We start from the raw sequence: 22,615 nt of genomic DNA, 5'->3' as shown, positions 1-22,615 counted from the left end.
AGAGTCCTCTCCCCAGAGGGGCTTGTTCTGAGTAAGGCAAAGGGTTTGGCCTGGGTCCCATTGTGTGAACCAAATAAGAAAGTATCCTCCCCCCAGCATGCTCTCAGTGGCATCAGAGGGCAGTGCTCTCTTTGGGGGTCTTTCTCCTCCCTCTCTCCTACCCCCAACCCAGTACTACCTTGTGTCTTCCTCTTGGTCTCAGCTCAAGGGGCTAAGGGATCATGGGGAAAGCCACTCACACCCACAGCCTGCGGCACCCCAGAGGATGCGGACATCAGACAACCGGAGTCAAGGAGGCAAGGGGAGGGGGTCCTAAAAGTAGGGGAAACCTTAAAAAGAGCAGAGCCTACTTCAAAAGGAAGGCCTGGAAAAGCATGGCCACATAATCCCCTTTTCCTGGGCACTCTGCCTCTGAGCCTGGGTTATGGACCCAGCCATTACTGAGATCAGAGATCTGAGCGGGGGGTGGGGGGTGTGTAAGAACACAGCTTCAGGCCCAACAGGGCTCCTGCAGGACACATGGCCCCAAACGTGGCTCTCTGGAGCCACCAACTCCCCTCAGGAGTGACTGTGCTGCATTTTCCTGTGCCCCACGCTGTGTGAGACATCAGAAACACCCTCCTCTCTCCTTTTTTCCCCCCACAAAGTACCACTTACCTTTTAGGGCCAAGTCTTGCCTGCCCCTATCCCACTAGCCCGTGTCCTCCTTGCCCATGACACCTTACACGGCTTCTAGTTAATCCTTTATTTCCCTGTTTTCCTTCCCGGACCCTCCAAGCCCCAGGCCTGGCCGTGCTCCTTGGGTCCCACAGCTGGGGGCACTGAGGTGAAGAATGTACATCACAGACACCCGGACGGGCCAGCAGATGGAAGGACAGCTGTGTGGATGGATGGACAGGAGGCAGCATGATTCGTAAAACAGGACAAAGGAAATGCTGCCCCCTTGTCAGGAGAAGGACCGGCAGGGGCTTTGAAGGGACTTGTTGGTGCCCAGTATCCATGGCATGCACGCCCTCCAAAAGCTCCTGGAGTCCAGGCTCCTCTGTGGCAGGCTAGGGGATTTAGCCCTGGACAAGGGTGGTTGCCCCCTGCCCAGGGTTCCCAGCAGTCAGGGACAAATGGCCCCATCTCTCCTGGCTTGGCTGGCTCATCCGTAAAATGGGGGTGGTAGTGGCACATCCCCAGATGAGGGCTTGTGTGTGAAATTCCTACCCCAGGAGACAAAGGGGTGTGCTGAAAGGTGCAGTGTGGCTGTGAGGGTGAGGACAGGGACTAAGTGGGCGAGGGGACTGCAGCCGGCTCCTGGGCTCCCCTCACAGCCGCAGGGCCTGCTGGAGCATGCGCTCATCTGCCACCTCCTGTGGGAGTGTCACCACCAAGCCCTTGTTGTCCTGCATCGTCTGGCAGATGATCTCGTAGGCCTTTCGGTTCCCAGACCAGCAGCGCCGAGCCACCTGCAGGGTGGGGACAGATGGGGCGGCTGCTGGTGCCAGCACCGGGTCCCCGGCAAGGCATTCCGGACACACCGAGGGCGGGCTGCAGATCCTGACCATCTCCCATTTGAGGGACCCTCTGTGCTATGTGTGATGCACCTGCCCTATCTGTACCTCTGGCTCAGCCACCTTCTCTCTTGGCTGGATGACTCACTTAGCTGCCTCTCCGATCTGAAACTGGCCATCCTTCGACCCAGCCTACTCCATGTCCAAAAAAGAGCTCGCCTTCACGCAGGGGCAGCAGGCCAGGTATCGGGGAATCACCCTCCACACCCTCCTCCCTCCACCCCATCTTCAGAGAATCTGCATGCATCTCAGCTCTGCCTTAAAGTCTCTCTCCAGTCTTCTTCCTTCTCTCCCCCCTCAGTCCTCAGGGCTCCCCCCGCCTCCCTGCTGTCATATTTGCCACCCCCCATCTTCATGCCCCCCTCACCTCCTCCATCCCTCCCCTCACTGCCTCACGGCCCTCAGGAGAAGTCCGCCGCCTCCTCTGGGAGCTCCCTGGGAGTCAGCCCCTCCAGGGATCCCCCCCCCCCACTCTTACGCTCACTCTCTCACCCGACATCCACCCACTCACTCAGCACCCCTCCCCATCATCGCCTGACCTCCCATTTGGGCCCATCACCCCTTCTCGCCACCTGTGATGTGGTCACAGAGAGGGAGGGAGTCCCCGCAGGGTCACACACACATGCACACACAGAGAAGACTGCATCTCCGCACACAGGTGATAGCAGGTGATCTCTGCCTTCAGAGATGTGGAAAGAAAATGCTTTAAAAGGAGGCCCTCAGCCCCAGAAGTTGGGGGTGCTCTCACTGGGAGGGAAGGGCCGGGACTCCTTGTGCACACAGATGCTGAAGCTGGACTGGAGGAGTAAGGCCAGAGGCAGGGAGACACAAAGGGGACTCGGAAACAGCCCAGAAGGATACACAGAGGGACCCCGGTCGCTGGAGAGGAGAGACACTAATGTGCAGGTGTGGTGTGACTGTTTTCTGGGGAGGAAGGGAGCAGAACTCTCTCTCAGGTCTGCAGTCTGGGGAGGCAGAGCCCCCCATTGGAGACAAGGCCAGCGGAAAGGCCTGGGGTGTGACTTACCCCATTGGACACGTCCCAGCTGAGCATCATCCTGGCCTTCTGCTCAGCCTCCTGGGTCCCATCCAGCACGAGGCCAAATCCTCCATTGATCACTTCACCCCTGCAAGAGGCAAAGGGGTTTCCAGGTCACTCTCCAGGCCTGCCCCTGCTTGGAGCCAACAGAAGAACACGCACGTTTGGGGACACTTTGGAAGCCTCGGCTCACAGAGGTAGTGTGTCAAGCACCTGCAGCCTGGAGCCCACGCCCTGTCCACAGCCTAGGGGACGCTGGGGTCGCTGGGCTCTGTGCTGCCCACCTGCACCTCTGGGCTTTACCCATCCCCCACACCCCCCTTCAGGATCCTCTCCTGTGTCACCTCCTGGAGGTGACCTCTTCCTCTGTGGTTCTAAGTGTATCTTATAAAGACACGCTTCCTTGAGGGTCTCTTGTGTTGCTCAATTCAACTGTCATTCTTCCCGATTTCCCTTTATGCTCTTTATTTTTCTTGCCTCTTCTTTCTGCTTGCTTACAGTGTATTTTGGGGTCCTGATAACTTGATCTGAAGGCTGAGTTCCTTTATTTCCCATATATCTTGTTTTCCAACGAACAGATTTCTCTGAGCACTGTTTGGACCCCCTCCTGTCACAGATCTGATACGTTCATGTGCTCATTATCGTGTCTTCCCAGTGACACGTGCCTCTTATTGAAGTACGTTAATGCTATCCGACTTTCCGCATGCTTGCCCTGAGGTTTTGTGCCATCGGCTGTGAGCACCCTCTCCTTCCTGGCACCCTGGATCTTCATCTTCACCCTCGGTGTCATTATCAAGGGCTGTGGCCTGTGCCGGACCTGACTGCCACTCCCGCTCAGTGAACATCACTACACCCCGCATTCCCCCATCAGTTACACACACAGGAAACGCCCTCCATCTCGTCAGCACTTGCCAGGACTTTACTGCCAAACACGAACCCCTGGGACCACGGCATCCAGCCTTTCAGTCTCCACTTCCAGCCAATTCGCTCTTGCTCCTTCCTGCACCCAAAAGGTGCATCTAGCTTCTCTAGTCTCAGATCCTTCAGGCCTTACCTGCTTCTCTGCCCAGTTTGGGCTCTCCGGACAATCGCTGCCAGTTCCCACCAAGAAGGCGAGATGCCCTCTACCCCAGGAGCCAGCCGTGCTCCCCTCCCCAGGAGTGGGAGCCAAGCACCCCCACCAGCGGGCAGCCGCCCCTGCCCTGCCCTCAGCCTGTGTCCCTGCAGCTGGACAGCCCCGTGCCTGCTGGCGGGCTCCCTGCACATCTCCCACCAGCTCCTGCGCAGATTCAAGGTCATCGTCATTCACCTGCTGATGTTGGGTAACAGGGGAAAGCCGGTGCCAGCCAGAGTCACCAAGCGAGGACCTCAGTGTGTCCTTCGACCAGAGAAGTCTTTGGACAATCAGAAGTACATCTGTCCAGTGCACGTTTAAGTATGAGATGTGCTCTAAGACATTGTTTAGTGAGGAAAAGTGTTGGTATTAGGATAAAGATAGTGGGTCAAAGGTATGTGTTTACTCCTCAAAGACGTGGACCCTCAGGGCTGAATCTTGCTGTGAGATCACAAGGTACATCTGAGGGTGACATGAAAACACGGATTGAGAAGTCTCAACACCCAACCTCGAAGCCCTGTCCCTTCAGCTCAGCTCCCAGAACTGGCCGCACCCTCCCTACAAGGACAGGTGACAAGAGCTGTGTTTACTGAGCAGACCAACCAGTCTAAAACCAGAGACTGAGCACTGACCTCTTCTGCTCTGCAGCCTCATGGTCCAAAGGTCCATGAGCACACCCGGCCACGGGCGCCATCTCTGAACACAAGCAGACAGCAAGGACCACTGCACAGACAGCACAAGGACAGACTCCAAACAAGCAACCAGAAAGAGGGGCTCTGAGGAGACAGAGGGAGAGAAAGACGACACACAGCTGATGTGGATGAGGCTTGTCTTGGAAACGTAAGAGATCCAAAGCAGGGAGCAAATAGACAACATAAAAACTGAAAGCAAATAAAGAAATGGGGGGAGGCGGCGGGGGGGGGCTTATCACTTAAAAATGGATTTGTGTAGAAAAAGAAAAAAATTAGCTGACAAGTTGGAAGTGATTTCCTCCTGGACCAGGAAAGGTTGAGGTTCAAATTTTTTTCCCTGCTGATTTTTGCAGTAAGCCTTGAAGGAGTATCCGACAGATTAAATTATGTGCGTGTGTGAGTATGATGAGAGTCCAAAGTGAATCTGAGGCACCTTCCCAAAAGAGCCCTCGAGGACTGCCAGGATGGGCGGGGGTGGGGGGGGTGGGGGTGGGTGTTGATGCTGGCCTCTGGCTAGCCTGCAGCCCTCTCTGCACAGCCTGGGGGCACAGCCAGAGGGTGGGAGCAACTTGGGAATTGGCAGGGAGCCTTTCCTCTCTTGGGAGCTCCCCACGCAGGGGGTCCTGCCCTGAGGCCCTCAAGTCATGGATGCTTTCTCCGGCCAGCTCTGCTCCGCCCCTTCTTGCCCTCTGTGGTTCAGTTGGCAAACAGCAGGTGGATTCTGGGAGGTGAAAAATCTGGGTTCGATCCTGGCTCCACCCCCAGCTCTGTGGCCTTGGGCACATTACTCAACTTCATTCTCTTCACCTCCAGCACCGAGTCAGCAAACCCAGTGCCAAGACGCCAGGCACCCCACAACCAGGCACTCTTCGTCCTGATTTTCTCTAGCTTGTGTATCGGAAAGAACACGTACTCCGGTCACATTTTCCATTAATTAGAGCCACCTGACGGCTCCAGCTCGGAATTCTGGCCTCGAAGCCAGCCCACCGGAATGCTCTGGGAAGCTCCAGTGCTGAAGGACTTGGCTCGGGAGGGCAAGGCCAAGCTTAATCCGGACAGCACGGGCTCAGAGATCAGTTCAGAGATTGCCCTCCCGGGAGCAGTCCTCTCCTAAGCAGCAGCGCCCCCTGCTGCCCCGGGGAGCCAGGAATCCAACTTGGCCTGATATCCCAGACCCAGCCAGGTGAGGCCAGGTGAGCTGGGACAGGTCCAGCTCATTAACCTCCTGGTGCCTCAGTTTCCTCATCTGTAAAATGTATTTTCCTTCTAAGATTAGGTAAGAGACTAGATTCAAAGAGTTTATTTAGCAAATGCTTGCCACATCATCCATGTGTAATAAATTTTAGTTATTCATTATTCTTTGTGAATGACTATTCCTTGTGATATTGTGATTCATAATAAGAAATATACATTTATTTGGTCTTCGCTCCATTTCTGGCACAAAGTTCCTAAAAACACTTGGAATTTTGTAAGAAACAGAGCAGTAAACGTGTCTTTTGCTATGTTAATGAGGTGACTTTTGGACCACCTCTAAGGATGGGGGGGAAGTGCTAGTTTCCAGGGGGATCCAACCATATCTTTAGGGGAATCAGAACTTTCAGTCCCATATCCCCAGACCTCCAGTGAAGGGAGAGGGGCTGGAATTTGAATGCTCATCAGGGATCAATGATCTTGTCAATCATGCCTAAATAATGAAGCCTCCATTAATACCTGAAAGGATGGGTTTGGAGAGGTTCTAGGTTGGGGAACCAGACTTCCACGTGCCACCATATCAGGCCCCAAATTCCGCAAGAACAGACACTCCTTTATTCGGGACCTCTCCCTATGGCTCTTGATTTGCACCCTTTGATATCCTTTGTAATACATAGATAATCTAGTGAGTATACCGGTTTCCTGAGTTCTGTGAGCTGCTCTAGCAAATTAGTGGAATCCAGGGAGGCTATTGTGGGAACCTCAGCTTGGTGGCCAGTCGGTCAGAAACACAGGCAACAACCTAGACCTGCACTTGGCAGTCTTGTGGGACTGAGCCCTAACCTGTGGGGTCTGCTGCTATCTCTGAGTAGATAATGTCAGAACTGAGTTGAATTGTGGGTGTTGGAGAATTGCCTGGTAGTGTGGGAAAAACCCCACATGTTGGAGTTGGGGGTGCAGAATTAGAGCATACCTACTCATGACGGAGCTACAACTGTCAGCCATTATAGGACCCTCCCATGGACCCCAGTCAGACTGCAAACAGGCCTGGCAGGGCAGAGCCATGAGCTGGGGACCCAGGAGAGCTCGGGACCCAGGTCTTCAGCCTCCCAGCCCAGCTGCCCTGAGAATGTCAGTGGAGGAGGCCCGGGACCAGATAGCGCTGAACATTCCTGAGAAAAACTGTGAAAGCGAAGGGAAAACTGACATGAAAGGGGCAGGTGTGGTTCCTACGGCCTTTGTGTCCCGTGTGACAGGTGAGACCCCAAAAGGTAGAGTGGCTGGGGCACGCCCTCTGATTTCCAGCTCACGTGAAGAACACCTCACAGCCAAACCGTTAGCAGAGAGAGCTCAGGGGAGGCAGGGCCCAGGACCCTCGAGGGAATTCCCAAGACCTCTACACCAGCCGGCACCCACAGCACCCAGTTCTCCAAGAACCTTACCAGCCGACACCCCCGCCATTATGAAGAGCGACCCAGGTGGCACCTCGAAAGGCATCTCCCACGAAGTTCTGCACAGCCATGTCTGTGGAAACAGAGGCCGCCACCCATCATTCCCTGAATGAGGTGGGCCGGGGGAAGGCCAGGCCAGGCCAGGCTCCGCCCAGGGAGACAATGGGCTGAGTAGGGCCTGAAGGACAGACAGGGAAAGGGAACTAGAGACAGACTGTAGAAACAGCAATAATTTATGTTTGCAGAGCCGAGCAAAGCTGGAGTATTAACAAGTGCCCAAGTACCCACTGTTAGCCTTCTGGATAGTTATGCATTCTAGCACTGAATGCCACATAAAGTGCCCCAGAAGCAGAAAGAACACAAGGATTAAAGGCGTGGTGGTACTGATTTTAGCTCAGGCACACAGAGAGCCAAAGAGAGTCACTTCCGTCCTTAAAACAACAACAGAAAAATAAGGGTAGAGGAGAAACTACAAATTAATGACTGTCTTTGACCGCATCAGAGAACTGAGGTCCCAGGGCAGCTAGCTCATTACAATCTGAGACAGGCCCTTGCACAGAGAAACAGCACCCAGACTGGTCACTTTACATGTGTGTCTAACAAACTGCTAAATGACAAGCATGAGCTTGCCCCAAACCTTGAGGCCCCTGGGACACAGACATAAGGGGGTGTGTGTGTCCTAGCAGGCCCTTCCTCCAAAAATGCTGACTGGGTGCTCACAGAGAAGATAAGGGAGGACCCCGAGAATGCTCTTCTCCTTGTGCCAGGCTGTGAGATGTGAGAAATGCAGCTCTAGAAACTGGTAACGGCCCGGGAAACATTCTCCCCCAGGGCCTCCTGGGATGTCATGACCCTGCCACGTCTTGGCTCTAGCCCACTGAATCTGATTTCAGACTTCCGACCTTCAGCACCGTGAGAGAACACATCTGTGTTGCTTTAAGCCATTAAAGTTTGTGGTACTTTGTTACCGTGGCCATAAGATACTAACATCAACGATATTAATATCAGAGAATTTCAGAGCAAAGACTATTATTAGAGACACAGAGGAACATTACATGACGATAAAGAGTCTGTTCTCCAGGAAGACATCATAAGCTGAAATGAGTGTGCACCTAACAACATAGGTTTACAATACTTGAAGCAAAAATGGGTAAGACCTGAAAGGAGAAGTAGATAAATCCACAAACTCACTGCTCCCTTCTCAGTGATTTACAGAAAAATTAGGAAGAATATCAGTAAGGATCCAGATGACCAGAACGGCATTAGCAACCAACTGAACCTAGCTGGCATCTGTAGAACCCACCAAATAACAGCAGAACACATGTTCTTCTCAAGTGCACCAAAATAGACCATGTTCCGGGCCACAAAACAACACTTAACACATTTAAAAGAACAGAATGAATACAAACTAAGTTCTCAGACCATAATGGAATTAAACTAGTAACAGGGGCACCTGGGTGGCTCAGTGGGTTAAGCGTCTGACTCTTGACTTCAGCTCGGGTCGTGATCTCATAGTGGTTCGTAAGATTGAGCCCTGCATTGGGCTCCATGCTGAGAGCACGGAGCCTGCTTGGGATTCTCTCTCTCCCTCTCTCTCTCTCTACCCCTATTCTGTATGTGCACGTTCTCTCTCAAAAATAAATAAAATAAACTTAAAAAAAAAAAAAGACGTCAGTAACAGAAAGGTATCTGAAAAATCTCCTAAAACTTGGGAACTTAAAAGCATACTTCTAGTTTGGGTCCAAGAGGAAGTCTTATAGGAAATTAACAAATATTATGAACTCAGTGAAAGTGAAAATATTTAAAAATTTGTAGGATGCAGTGAAAGCACTGTTTAGAGGGCCATTTATAGCATTAAATACTAGAATTCGAAAAGAAAAAAGGTTTCAAATCAGTAACCTCCTCATCTGCCTTATGAAGCTAGGGAACGAAGAGTGAGTTAAATCCAAAGCAAGCAGAAAGAAGGACACGCTAAAGATTGGAGCAGAAATCAGGAGTGCCTGGGTGGTTCAGTCAGTTGAGCATTGAACTCCTGATTTTGGCTCAGGTCACGATCACACTGTTGGGAGATCAGGTCATGAGATAGAGCCCTGCATCGGGCTCCACACTGAGTGTGGAGTCTGCTTGGGTTTCTCTCTCTCCCTCTTCCCCCGCTTGCACTCTCTCTCAAAATAAATAATAAATAAACATTAGCACAGAAATTAATGAATTGGGGATTAATTAATGAATTTGGAAGCAGAAAAACAATAGAAATGGGTGCCTGGGTAGCTCATTCGGTTGAGCATCCAACTTCGGCTCAGGTCATGATTCTGCAGTCTGTGAGTTTGAGCTCCATGTCAGGCTCTGTGCTGATAGCTCAGAGCCTGGAGCCTGCTTCAGATTCTGTCAGAGCCTGGAGCCTGCTTCAGATTCTGTGTCTCCCTCTCTCTCTGCCCCTTCCCTGCTTGTGCTCTGTTCCTCTGTCTCTCAAAAATAAACATGAAAGAAAAAAAGAAAGAAGAAAGAAAGAAGAAAGAAAGAAAGAAAGAAAGAAAGAAAGAAAAGCAATAGAAAAAAATGAATGAAACTTAAAGCTTTTTATTGAGAAGATCAATAAAGTTGATAAATATCTTAACAGACTGATCAAGAAGAAAGAAAACACAGATCACCAACATCAGGAATGACAGAGGAGACATCACAACTGACCCCACAGACATTAAAAAGATAAGTAAAGGAATACAATTCTATACCTACAAATTTGATAACTTATATGAAACGTATCAATTCCTTGAAAAAAGTGTTACAGATTGGGTTCCTGAATGTCCACCTCCTTTCCTTGGGATCCCATCAATAATGGAGGGAGCACTCCAGTGCTGGGAATGAGCAAGCTATACCAGGCCTAGAACCCACCAGCCTCTGTGATGATTATAATTGTAGTGGGTACAGAAGCAGAATGGTAACAGCAGCCGCAGCAGATAACCAGTGAACACTGGCTGTGGGACACCTACTTAATGCTGCACAAGTATTAATTCATTTCCTTCTTCACAACAACCCTCTGAAGTAGGCACAATTGTTATTTCCATTTTACAGATGAGAATATTGAGGTTCAGAGACTTTAAGTCTTACTGAAGTTTGCCCAGCAAGTGACAGGGTCAGGTGCACACCCAAGTCTAGGGCATCCAACTGTCCCGTTTTGCCTGGCACTTACTCAATTTAAAAATGAAAAGTCCCAGGTCCCAGAAACCTCGCTGTGCTGGGCTGGGTGACCCTATGCCAATTCTCTCAGATGCCAGAACATTTTTTGCAACATTATAACTCGCTGAATGAATCAGTTGATTTCTAAACAAAGTCAAATCCAACATTAAAAAATTAAAAAAAATTTCTTTTGTCTTCCTCACCTGCACAGAAGGCAGAACCATCGTAAATATTGGAGGTCTCCCTAAAGGGACTGTCTGTGCCACTCACGTCATGGTGGTCTCGGCTCAGGACCACCGGTGCCTGCAGCAGGGAAAGATATGAGGTATCAGCTGACAGTGTTTACCACAGCTGCCTGGCAGAGGGCAGAAGTCAAAGGTCAGGCCACACCAGACACCCTTCAGATCCCTCCCCCTGGAAATAGACCTTCTTCAAGAAGAGGAAGCATAGGAGGCATTGTCTGTCTCCTACCTAACGTTCAGATTTCCTGGTCACTTCTTTGAGACATCCAGATGGCTAACAGACACATGAAAAGATGCTCAACATCACTCATCATCAGGGAAATACAAATAAAATCCATGATGAGATACCACCTCACACCTGTCAGAATGGCTAAAATTAACAACTCAGGAAACAACAGATGTTGGCAAGGATGTGAAGAAAGGGGAGCCCTCTTGCACTGTTGGTGGGAACGCAAACTAGTGCAGCCACTCTGGTGACACTATGGAGGTTCTTCAAAAAATCAAAAATAGAACTACCCTACAACCCAGCAATTGCACTAGTAGGCATTCACCCAAAAGATACAAAAATACAGATTCAAAGAGGTCCATAGACCCTGATGTTCATAGCAGCATTATCAACAATAGCCAAACTACAGAGAGCCTAAAGTCCATCAACTGATGAATGATGTGGTACATACATATAAAGGAATATTGCTTAGCCATCAAAAAGAATGAAATCTTGCCATTTGCAATGAGGAGGATGGAGCTGGAATGTATTATGCTAAGAGAAATAAGTCAGTCAGGGGCTCCTGGGTGGCTCAGTTGATTGGGCAACCAACTTTGGCTCAGGTCATGATCTCACAGCTCGTGAATTCCAGCCCTGCATCAGGCTCTGTGCTGACAGCTCAGAGCCTGGAGCCTGCTTCAGATTCTGTGTCTCCCTCTCTCTGTCCCTCCCCTGCTCACATACTGTCTATCTCTGTCTCTCTCAAAAATAAACATTAAAAAAATTTTTTTAAAAAGTCATTCCGCGAGAGACAAATATCATATGATTTCATTCATAGGTGGAATTTAAGAAACAAAGATGAATATATGGGAAAGCGGGGGGGGGGGGAAGAAGAGAGGGAAACAAACCATAAGAGACTCTTAATGACAGACAACAAACTGAGGGTTGATGGAGGGAGGTGGGTGGGGGATGGGCTAGATGGGTGATGGGTACTAAGGAGGGCATTTGTGTTGAGCACTGCATGTTGTATGTAAGTGATGAACTACTGAATTCTACTCCTGCAATCAATATTGCACTGTATGTTAACTAAAATTTAAATTTAAAATAAGTTAAAAAAAAGAAGAAGAGGAAAAGCATAGATGTTTCAGATGTACCTTGCTAAAAGGGGAGCTCCCATTTCTCTGAATTAAGAGGCCCTCTTTTTCCCTTGAACCAGCCAGGCTTGCTGTCGCCTCTTTGTATGTGCCCTGAACTGCCAACCCCCCGGTATTCTAGCACCTCCCAGATATTCAGGTTTCAGTTCTACATCAGCAACTCAGAAGGCCTGTTCTGACCACCCATCAGACAGACCACTGCCCCCGACCCCCTCACCCCTACCTCATGTAGAGTCACCACTCTCCCTACTCCGTACCCCCTACCCCATCTAGAGGCATCACACACACACACCCCGTCACCCCCACCCCATCTAGAGTCACCGCTCCCCCCCCACCCCATCACTCATAACCCATCACCCCCATCCCGTCACCCCCATTCATTTTCTTCTCATGTTCATCACCATCTGAAGTTCCCTCTGAATTTATGCTTTTATCCTGCGTTGTCAGTTTCCCTTCCCCAGTGAGTGGAGGAGGCCGGGACCCTGTCTATTTTGTTCTCTGCCACGTGGTCCCCAGTGCTTTAGAATAAGCCTGGGGTAGAGGAGGCCCTCAATCGAGCATGTGGAATGAATGAACGATTAAGACCTGGCTCTCTAGGCCGACCAGCCGACTGCAGCCTGGATGTTAGTGTTCCTGTGGAGCCCTCCTGGGGCAGCTGCCACAGCTATCCTCATCTCCGTAAGCACGCTGAGCGGTGGCGCTGTGGCAGTGTTCCCGAGATGGTCTGGGAGCTGTCCTTGCTGCCACCGGAGCCACCCACCGGGACAGCCTTCACATTCATCCAACTTGATTTCCCTTTCACATCTGATCATTAGCACTGGCACTCCCAAACACAGGGATGCCAGCAAGAACCCTGCGGCACGCGCTTAGAAAATGAGCCCCCCAGAGGAGTGTGCCCAGAGCTCCATGTCCCCCAGGGTAGGCTGGCTGACGGGGAGGAAAATGAGGGAACACCAGGGAAATTTGTCATGGTTTATAAAAGGAGAATTCAAGGAAGATGTGGGAAGTGCTTGCATGGAAAGTGACTCTCTTAATCTTCCCACCCAGGCCTTGAGATTGACATAATTCTCCCCTCACAGAAGATGGCACCTGTGGCTCAGAGAGGGCATCTGACCCGCCAAGGTCACACAGCAGGGAACATGTCAGAGGCTGGGTTGCAGGACAGGCCTCATCACTTCAGGTCCCCAGTTATCTGCCTCCCACCTGACATAAACACAGAGCCGAGGGCCTCAGGGCAGTGCCAGCACCCAAGGGCAGGAGCCCAAGGGAAGCTTCCTGCCTGCAGCACAGAATGTGTCACCTTGATCTTCCCACGGGCGATGGCTTGGTTGAAGGCCACAGCGATGGCCACACGGCCTTTCTGGTCTGAGTACAGGATCCTCGCCTGGGAGCCCACCACCTGCAGAGAAAAGGGAGGGAAGAGGCACCTCAGGGACCTAGGGATACGCAGGGGATGGATGTGGGTGACAGGTCCCACCAGCAGCCAGATGGTCCCCTCTAGGGAGGTCACGGAGGACCCCGAGGTGTGTGGTACAAGGTAGACCCTCATGTCCAGCCCACCGGGCAGTCACACCAAACCCCTGCCTGTCCACGTGCAGTCTGGGACCCCAGCTGTCCCTCCGTGATCCACTGCCTCGAGGATCAACCCCAGGAGTGGGCTCTGAGACCCTGACCTGCCCATCTCAGGGATGCTACCTCTTATGAACATACCCTTGCTTGAGTCCTTCCAATGACAATAATACCACCACCCAATGCAATTGTGGCCTGTGCCCGGCACAACTACAAGCACTTTGCACACAGTCACTCATCGGTGAGTTAATGAGGAAGTTGCTATTGTTCTCATCCTAGGCTCCATGTTTCAGATGAGAAAACTGGGGCACAAGGGCCAAGAACCCTCCCACAACCGCCCCGGGCAGTCGGTGACATGGCTGAGAGCCCACGGACTCATCCATCAGGATGCCGCACCTCTGGAGGGTAAGACAGGTTACTCCCACGAAACGGAAACTTCAGCAAGTAAAAAGGAGTCACTGGCACAGTGGTCCTCAACCAGGATGACATTAGGGAATGACTGGAGACACGGTTGAGTGCTGTCAGCACGGGCAGGGGTCCTGCTAAGCATCCTGAGACGGCCCCCCCATGACAAAGAGTTATCCAAGTCCCCAGGCACACAAGCAGATATTTGCACCCCCAAGTTCACAGCACTCACAATAGCTACAATGTGGAAGCAATCCAGGTGCCCACTGACGGACGAAGGGACAAGCAAGGTATATACATTCTATGCAGACGATGGAATATCATCCAGCCTTGAAAAGGAAGGAAACTCTGACACAGGCTACAACATGGATGAACCCTGAGGACATCACGTTCAGCGAAAGAGGCCGGTCACGAAAGGACAAATACTGTAGGATCCCACTTATACGAGGCCCGTAGAGTGGCCAAACACACAGAGACAGAAGTAGGTGGGGGTCAGGGGCTGAGGGAGGGTGTTGGGGGAGCCGTTTTATTTGATGGGGACAGAGTTTCAGTTTGGGGAGTTGGAAAAGGTCTGGAGAGAGATGGTGGTGATGGTTACACTCAATGGAAGTGTACTTGAAGCCACCGAGTTGTACCTTCGAAATGGTTAATACAGTAACCACATGGAACTAGCCACACAAAAGTCTGAGGGAACAGTATTCTAGGCAGAGGGAACAGCAAGTGCAAAGGCCCAGAGGTAGAAAGAAGCTGGGCCTATCCCAGTAAAACAGGCCAGTCAGCTAAAGCGTAGGGGGCATTTTATGTCAAGGTGTAGTTTGCCACAATTGAAAAAAATGATTTGGCCCCAAACATCAGTAGTTCTGAGGCTGAGAAGCCCTGGATTCTCCAGGTGTTTCCCTTCCAGCCTGGCCACGCGTCCTGGAATGGGCTGGAAGGTTCTGGAGCCAGTGATGGAGCTATGCCACCCCTGACCGCGAGCCTGAAGCCAACGCTCCGTCTGGACGGCCCCGCCAGCAAACGTGGCCCTTCCTTCCTCGTGACTTGCTAACCAAGGCCATACTGCCCTCACGCCGGCTGCCTCAAAGCCTTGTGGGAAAGACTATAGTATAAACCAGCACTGGAGAGATTTTCGGATGGCTTGGATCCAGAAAAAGCAAATTGGAGACAAACTGACATAGGACTGCCAGCTCCGTCAAGAGTGAACCTTACGCGAAACTCAATTAAAATGTTTAAGAAGGATGGCCTTCTGCAATCGTCATCGTTCATGAGACAAAGAGCAACGTGAACTAAGTAGGGAGAACACAACCTCCGAAAACTCCAATTCAAACACAGAAGAGACAGTCCCGCTTATTCACGGCCCTTGTAGCGGCCTCCAGAGGGCCACTCCCCATGCCCCTGACCTCCCAACCTCCCGCCAGCCCCTTCCCACTCTGTCGGTGCCCCTCCCTCAAGGCTGGGGTCCTCCTCTTCTCCAGGCCCGCCTCTGGACTGGCCCTGCACAATACCACTCCCGCCCCATCCTCCCCGAGGCCCCAACCCTCCAGTTCAACAGCCGTCCGGTGGGTGTCTCAGACTCTGCGTGGTCACAGAGACCGCTGTTGGCACGGGGGTCTCTGTGGCTGAAACACGTGTGCAAGCCACTGGGCAAGGAGGAGGTGGCGCTTTGGGTGGGGGGTGTTGGGCCACAGAAGCCCAGGACATGGGGGCGGTGCTCAAGGGAGTCCCCCTTCTGGCCCTGGGACCCCCAGGGCAAGGACACGCCAGTGCGGACGCGGCAGCTGCGTCTGACTATCAGGGTCTGTGGACAAAGCCACGTGAGTCAAAGGCTCGTTTCTTGCTCATCTTCCGTACACCAAGGCCACTGCTGCCTCAGGGCCTGTGCATTGGCTGGTCCTCTGCCTCCCCCCACTGTCATATGGCTGCTCCCCCGCCCCCTAGTCCCCCAGCATTTAGAGCTGAACTCACAACTCAGCTCCTCAGAGACACGTCTATGACCCATCAGTATAAAGCAGTCCCCACTGGGCATCACCTTGAGTCACGTTCGCATGCCCGGGAGCGCGCGCATACACCCTCTGCCCAGCCCGGGCCGGGAGTGCCTCCTGCAGACTGCCACCAGAGGACATGTGCCAAGCACGTGCACCACCACAGCGCCCGTGTGCAGACCGTCAGCAGTGGCTCCACTGCCCAGACCAGCCGGGACAGTAGGCTCAGAGAGGCTGAGCCACTCGTCCCAGGTCACACAGCTGAGAAGCCAGGAGGCCCGACCTGAGAGAGCGGTTTGCAAATCAGCTGGGTGAGCAATGACCCGACTGGCCCTGGTCACTGCCCCCGGGCCCCAGGCCACCCTTTTAAGGTCCCACAGCCCGCCGGGTGAGGTGGCTGCTGCTGCCTCCTCTGAGGCCAAGGAGGCTGCCACCTAGGGAGTCCCATGGGGTGTGTTTGGCACCGTCCCGGGGCTCATGTCTGCCAGCCCGGGCATGGCCAGCAGTACCCCGCCTCGGGCAGGGCAGTCCAGTGGCCCACCCCTGCCTCCCGCCAGGCGGAGCCCTCACCAGCCGGTGCCTGGCGGCCTCCCGGATCCAGCGGATATTGTCCACATACTGCAGCTTCACAGCCGGGTTCACTGCAGGGAGAAAGAGTGGTGTCGCAGGCACCAGGAGCCCCCGTCCCGTGGGGCTCGGGCACAGGCCCTCCCTCTGGCAGCCGCTCATCACCATCCATCCATTCCCTCAACAAACATCTATTGAGTCCTCACTGTATGCCAGGCACTGGGCCAGGCACTGGGAACAGAGGAGGCTGTGGGCCATGGAGGAAAGAAATATGGTGAAGTGGTCACTAGGGTGACGGGTCAGGAGGGCCCCAGGTCTCTCTGTGGAGGTAGCTGTCAAGCTGCAATCGAAATGCTAAGAAGGAACCCACCACACAAAAGGCTGAGGGAACAGTATTTGAGGCAGAGGGAACAGCAAAGGCAAAGGCGTAGAGGTAGGAAGAAGTTGAGTTCCTATCCCAGGAAAGCAGGCCGGTCAGCTAAAGTGTGGGGGGCATGCAGAGTCGGGTGGTAGCTGTGTTGCTCAGGAGCCTGCTTCCACTAGCTCATGAGAGCAGACGGTTAAATCCTCAGGGATGGTGTGACCCAGTGGTTGACACAGATACCATTAAAATTTCAATTAAATAAACTTACACTTTTTCAGAGAGAGTGCGTGCACATGCACACATAAGCAGGGGAGGGGCAGAGGGAAGGAGAGAGACTCTTTTTTGTTTATTTACTTATTGTGAAAGAGAGAGAATGCACGCGTGAGTGGGGAAGGGGCAGAGAGAGAGGGAGAGGATCCCACGTGGGCTCCGAGCTGTCAGCGTGGGGCCCAATACGGGGCTTGAACTCACAAACCGTGAGATCGTGACCTGAGCCGAAATCAAGAGGTGGTCGCTTAACCAACTGAGCCACTCTGGTGTCCCAGGAGAGAGAGAGAGAGAGAGAGAGAGAGAGAGAGAGAGAGAACCTTAAGCAGGCTTCACGCTCAGCCCAGAGCCTAACGCGGGGCCGGACCCCATGACCCTGGGATCATGACATGAGCAGAAACCAAGAATCAGACGCTTGGGGCACCTGGGTGGCTCAGTCGGTTGGGTGACTGACTTCAGCTCAGGTCATGATCTCACGGTTCGTGAGTACGAGCCCCACGTCAGGCTCTGTGCTGACAGCTCAGAGCCTGGAGCCTGCTTCGGATCTGTCTGTCTCTCTCTTGGTCTCTACCCCTTCCCTGTTCACGTTCTTGCCTGCCTGCTGCAAACGCTGCCACTGCTGTGCATGGAGCTTCGATGGGAATCAGCCACTCTGAGAGTATTTACGCAGGGGCCATCTGCAGATGCCGCAGCTCAGGGCTTCTTCCCGGAGGACAGGTTTCTAAGAGAGGATCCCTTCCTTCCCAGGAGGCCTCCGCCTGCCCAGTTCCTCCCACCCTCCCCTTGTTCTCCAGCCCTGCACCCTGTATCCTGGACCCGTCCCAGCCCGCCCAGCCTGGATGTGGGCAGCAGGGGCGAATGGCCCTGGGGATCAAAAACAAGCAGCCAAAGGTTGAAGGACCTATGCAGCAAACCAGAGAGAAGGTGGCCCGGACCTGCAGAAAAGCTGCAGAGAAGTGCGGGTAGGAGTCCTGACAGCTGAGGAAGCTTCACAAAACCCCTGCCTTCTCTTCTCCACGTGAGAAGCAACGTCACATGCACTACACAGGAAACGACTGTGGTTAAACCAGGGGCGGGGGCAGGGACGCGGGGACGACCACCACCATCCACGTGGGAAGGCAGTGCAAACTCTCTGTCGCAGAGACCACAGACCCACGGACATGGGGAGAGCAGAGTGGGCACAGAGGACAGCTACGAAGAATCAGAAGCACCGCTGACAGGCACAAACCCCAAGTCCACGTGCTCTTGTGCCCCGGGGGCCAGGCCGAGCACAAGCAGGGAAGGGGGGGCTGCGTCAAGGGGGTGGGCTGCCCTGGAGCCTGTGGTGGGCCACCTGCCTGTGAACGTGTCCCATCCTGCAGCCTCACCTCCGTCAGCAATTGCTTCCTCCAGCACAGACGTGGCCAGCTGATCCGTGACCGCCAGGTCCTGGGGGTCCCCTGACGTGCATACCCAGCGGAAAGGCCCGAATCCCTGGGAGAATATGTCTCTGCGAGGACAAAATGCAGCCTGGCTGCACCCTCCATGGACCAAGGAGGGGGGGTCTATCTACAGTGCTCCAGAACTGAGAGGGGTGTGTTGGGGACATGGTATGTGGGCCCGTGGAGTGAAGTCAGGGCTTCAGCATCCAGAACTGTTGCTGGACGCCCCTAAGCCGCTAACTGCACAGCAAGTTTCAGAGGCCAGCCCCCCAGGTCCCCTCCCCTGCTCAACCCCACCTTCTCCCCTCTGTGCCCCCCCCCCCACCCCGGGTCTCTGTCCCTCCTCTTAGACCGGCACCATCTCTTGCTGCAGAAGCCGGGACACAGGCAGAAATTCCTTTCTAGTGCAACTACTCTACAAAGACAACCTGAAAATCAGTGAACTAAAAGCAAGTAGTTGGGAGAAAGAGTTTAACTGTGGGGACTTGGCCAGGTTTGCCTTGGGTGAACTGACTTTTCTAGGTGGCCTCCAGGCAGAGGGATGGAGAGGCCTGGGCCCCTCCTGGCTCCTGCACTCACCCAGCCCCCTGGGCCCACCTTCCTCTCTGGACAGGCCCCCCACCCCCACCCCGCTGCCCCCTGCTGCAGCCTGGCAGTGCAACCCCCTGGGTCTCTGCCTCCTCACCCATGATGAATCCAAGAAAGAGACCATGGCCTTCCTCCTCTCCCTTCCTCTCTGGTCCCATCTTGTGCACAAAAGGGCTGGCAAGCTTCCCATCCCTGTCCCTGTGTTGCTTAAGCCCAAATTCCTTCATGTGGCCTGGTGGCCTCCACCGTCAGCCCGATCTCTCTCTGGTTACCTCCTCCTTCTCCCTACTTGGGGACTTTTCCAACCTGAATGTCTAGCACCCAGATGCCGCAGGTGACCCCATCACTCACCCCATGATGTGCTGGACGTATGAGGGGTAGCGGAATTCTGTCTTGTTGGCGCCTTTCTTCTCCACGTCAGCTCCTGTGGGCACAGAACCCGCCCAGAATCACTTGGAGGGTCTGAGGGCTGGCGGGCCCCGCCCCGAGGTGAGGACTTATACCACTACCCAGATGGTGAGTTAAACAAAGTTTTGATAGGGAAGCCTCCTTGGGTCTCATTTTATGACGAAGAAGGGAGACAGCAAGTGCTGCCATTGGTGTGGGGCCGGGTAGGGGCATACACATGTTTGTGCCCACATTCCCGACATGACACGCCAGAACCTTCGAACTCCAGGAGGGGAGCTGGCACCAGAAAAAGGGCTGGGGGTGGGGGGGTGACTTTCCACTGTGTCTCTCTCTCTCTCTTTTTTTTTTTTTTTTTACATTTATTTATTATCAAGAGACAGAGAGACAGAGCATGAGCAGGGGAGGGGCAGAGAGAGGGAGACACAGAATCCGAAGCAGGATCCAGGCTCCGAGCTGTCAGCACAGAGCCCAACGCGGGGCTCGAACTCATGGGCTGTGAGATCATGATGTGAGTTGAAGTCGGATGCTTAACCAACTGGGCCACCCAGACGTCCTGGTACTTTGTGTTCTTAAGGCACATGGATAAACTGAAGCCCAGAGAAGCCAAGGACCTGGGAAGACCAGCTTCCAGAAGGTCCAGGCAGGGGCACAGTGAAACCTGCAGGCCGTGGCCCCCACCTCTCCAGGGCACCTGCCAGGCTACTCCTGGCTGGTGAGAAGGGAGTATTCCCAAGGGCCAAAATCTTGGCCCCTCCAAGCTTGGGAGGCTGGGGGCCCCTCATGTGACCTTCATTTTCTCTCACCTGCTCTCTGGGCCTCCAACAGGAAGGCATTGCCATAGTCCCAAAAGAAGAAGTTCTCTTTGGCCAGTCGGTTGATGGCTGAGACTTGCCTCCTCAGGCTGCAACAGGCCAGCAGTTAGTGATCAGCCCTACCCACCAGCAAGGCCCTGAAAGCAGGCCCTCTGTGCCTCACCGCTGTCACCCCCGGCCCCATCCCATGGAGCTCAGCCAGCTCTGCTTACTTCCATCCCATCTGAGAGATGAGGAGACAGTTCAGACAGATTCAAGGTCTTGCCTAAGGCTGCACAGCTGGCCCCTGGGGGACCAGGCAGAGGCCAGAATCCCCAGTCTAAAAGCTCCTGCTGGCTGTGTGTGCCCCCTGGGCCCTGGGAACTCATCACCTTTCCTGGACCAGGCTCTTAAATGCAGCCGGGTCGGAGGCCATGAGGCTCTGCGCCTCTGCAAAGCCCAGCTGCACAGGGTAGTAACCGCCATTGAACGGGTTGTGGCAGGACGTCTGGTCTGACCCCAGGTCCACCAAGAGCTCCCCCGTCGTGTCCAATTCGTGGACCAGCCGCTCCCTGGGAAAGACATGAGGCGATCAGTGCCTGGGGCAGGGGAAGGCACCGTCTGGGGCCCGAGTTCGAGGCCCAGCCAGCAGGGGATTGCCCTTCTCTCTTGAAAGAACATCTGCTGGAAGGCGGCCTGCCATGAGCTCAGGCCAGGATCTGGGCCTCGGAAGCTGGGAGCAGAGACTCAGGCAGAGCACATTGGAAGCTTCGTGTCTGGGGAGCCTGGCCACCATCAGTACCTTGTCTGGAGGGGGAAGTTCACCCAGGGTCCCCAAGGCTGCCAAATCCCATCCCCCACTTACCAAAGATCTACTACATTGCCATGGTAACCAAGGCTGAGCACCTCCTTCCTTTTCCTTGCTTCCCTAGAAGGGGACAAGAGCAGAGCAGATGGTCCATTGCACCTGCCCCACCAGTACCAAGCTGGCGAGAATGCAGAAGGTCACCGAAGGCACTGTGTGCCAGCATAGGGCCTGAGGCACAGGGACCTCCGAAGGGTGTCCACTGAGGACCCAGAACCGTAAGGGAAACAGAGACGTGAATGCTCCATCAGGGAAAACTGAGAACCGAGATGACAGCAGTGATGAGCCAACTCGAGGCAATTCACAGAATCAGGACCCTTGCCGTTAGGGCTCTGATTGGGATTGTTCTAGAACTCGTGCAAGGTGATCCTAAAATTGCACTAAAGGTGATTCCAAACACTGTTTAGAAAATATAAACGGACAAAATTAAAAAACAAGAACCCCCACAAAAGCCTATTTGGAGGAGCAGAAGGTTTTCACACATGAAGCCCCACGGGTGGCAGAGGTGTCGGAAAGCAGCAACACGTGGGGCAGTGTGGCTCCCACTCGAAGGCACCGTTTGACGGAACACCGTGCTTGGCAGAGAGATGCCAGTGGAGCCAACGTGCTCCTCTCTGCTGAGCGCGAGGAAATCGAAGCAAGAAGAGGGCCTACAGGCCCAGGGCTGCGAGGAGGCCTCTAAGCAAGTGGCGAGTGGAGAAGGAAGGACTGAATGGCGGCCGCAGGACCAGCACGGGGACTGGAGAACCCCCAGAAGCTCCCTCTGCGCCCGTCTGTGTCTTCCCCGGAAGTATGACCAGACGGGCTGCTTAGGGCACTTTGCTGAACTGACGGGAACTGATTTTGTGGTGAGTGTGTGAGTGTGCACGTGGATGAGTGCATGCACGTGTGTGCCAGCGTGTGCGTGCGTCCGGGATGCTAAGCAGCATTCACAGGCATAGGAGGCAGATCAGGCCAAACCCATCTGTGTCCCACCAGCAGTCTGGAATGTCTCCTGTATTTAATGGAAGCTCATCTGAGAGTTTTACACAGCGGTTGCCATGGGGCCAAACTAGCATTTTCAAGAGATCAGTGTCAAGCAGTATCCGATCCTAGTAATGGGAGTATTTCTCAGTTTGGTATGTACTTGGACATTTTCCTCCAAGCCCCCTTTGAAGCCCCCTGGGTGACTGATCGTGGCGGGGCTGGAGAGCTGCTGTGTGGTGCGTCCTCCCTGCACAGAGCTCAGCTCTCCAAAGTGTGTCGGTTGAGAGCAAGCTTCAAAAACGGCATCAGATCAGCAGCCCCCAGGGCTGTCCTTCCCCCGTTCCCGCAGTTTAGCCATCAAACCAGAGGGCAGTGTTGCCGACACCCCCCTCAAGCAACCAGACCACAAGTGGGGAGGGAGATCGGCTTACCCCAAACCTGGTGGAGTCACACCGAGGAACGGTTCCGTCTTTCAAAGTTTCATTTCCCCCCAACAGATGAGGCCAGCACCTAATACGTGCCAGGCTCTGGGCTGGGCGCTCAAGCCACAACAGTGAGAAATACAAGGCACAGCCTTCGCTCAGCCTGTGGCTGAGTATCA

General features: G+C 53.7%; 1 protein-coding gene across 1 annotated transcript in view; it reads right to left on the bottom strand.

The window, feature by feature from the left end:
- Window positions 1–537: 537 nt before the first annotated feature.
- UROC1 (urocanate hydratase 1) overlaps window positions 538–22,615 on the bottom strand; it is a 40,808-nt gene continuing 18,730 nt past the window's right edge. The window contains exons 10-20 of the mRNA XM_007097391.3: window positions 21,049–21,111; window positions 20,576–20,755; window positions 20,196–20,293; window positions 19,336–19,408; window positions 18,343–18,464; window positions 16,348–16,418; window positions 13,122–13,220; window positions 10,424–10,523; window positions 7,038–7,119; window positions 2,587–2,686; window positions 538–1,454 (exon numbers count right to left, since the gene is read on the bottom strand). Of these exons, the coding sequence (XP_007097453.1) occupies window positions 1,314–1,454; window positions 2,587–2,686; window positions 7,038–7,119; window positions 10,424–10,523; window positions 13,122–13,220; window positions 16,348–16,418; window positions 18,343–18,464; window positions 19,336–19,408; window positions 20,196–20,293; window positions 20,576–20,755; window positions 21,049–21,111 (1,129 nt within the window). The 3' untranslated portion in view covers window positions 538–1,313. The remainder of the gene's footprint in view (window positions 1,455–2,586; window positions 2,687–7,037; window positions 7,120–10,423; window positions 10,524–13,121; window positions 13,221–16,347; window positions 16,419–18,342; window positions 18,465–19,335; window positions 19,409–20,195; window positions 20,294–20,575; window positions 20,756–21,048; window positions 21,112–22,615) is intronic.

Source organism: Panthera tigris, chromosome A2, assembly GCF_018350195.1.
Source record: "Panthera tigris isolate Pti1 chromosome A2, P.tigris_Pti1_mat1.1, whole genome shotgun sequence".
NCBI classification, from domain to species: domain Eukaryota; kingdom Metazoa; phylum Chordata; class Mammalia; order Carnivora; family Felidae; genus Panthera; species Panthera tigris.
Note: the sequence above shows the minus strand (reverse complement) of the source record. Positions and strands in the feature narration are given on the sequence as shown.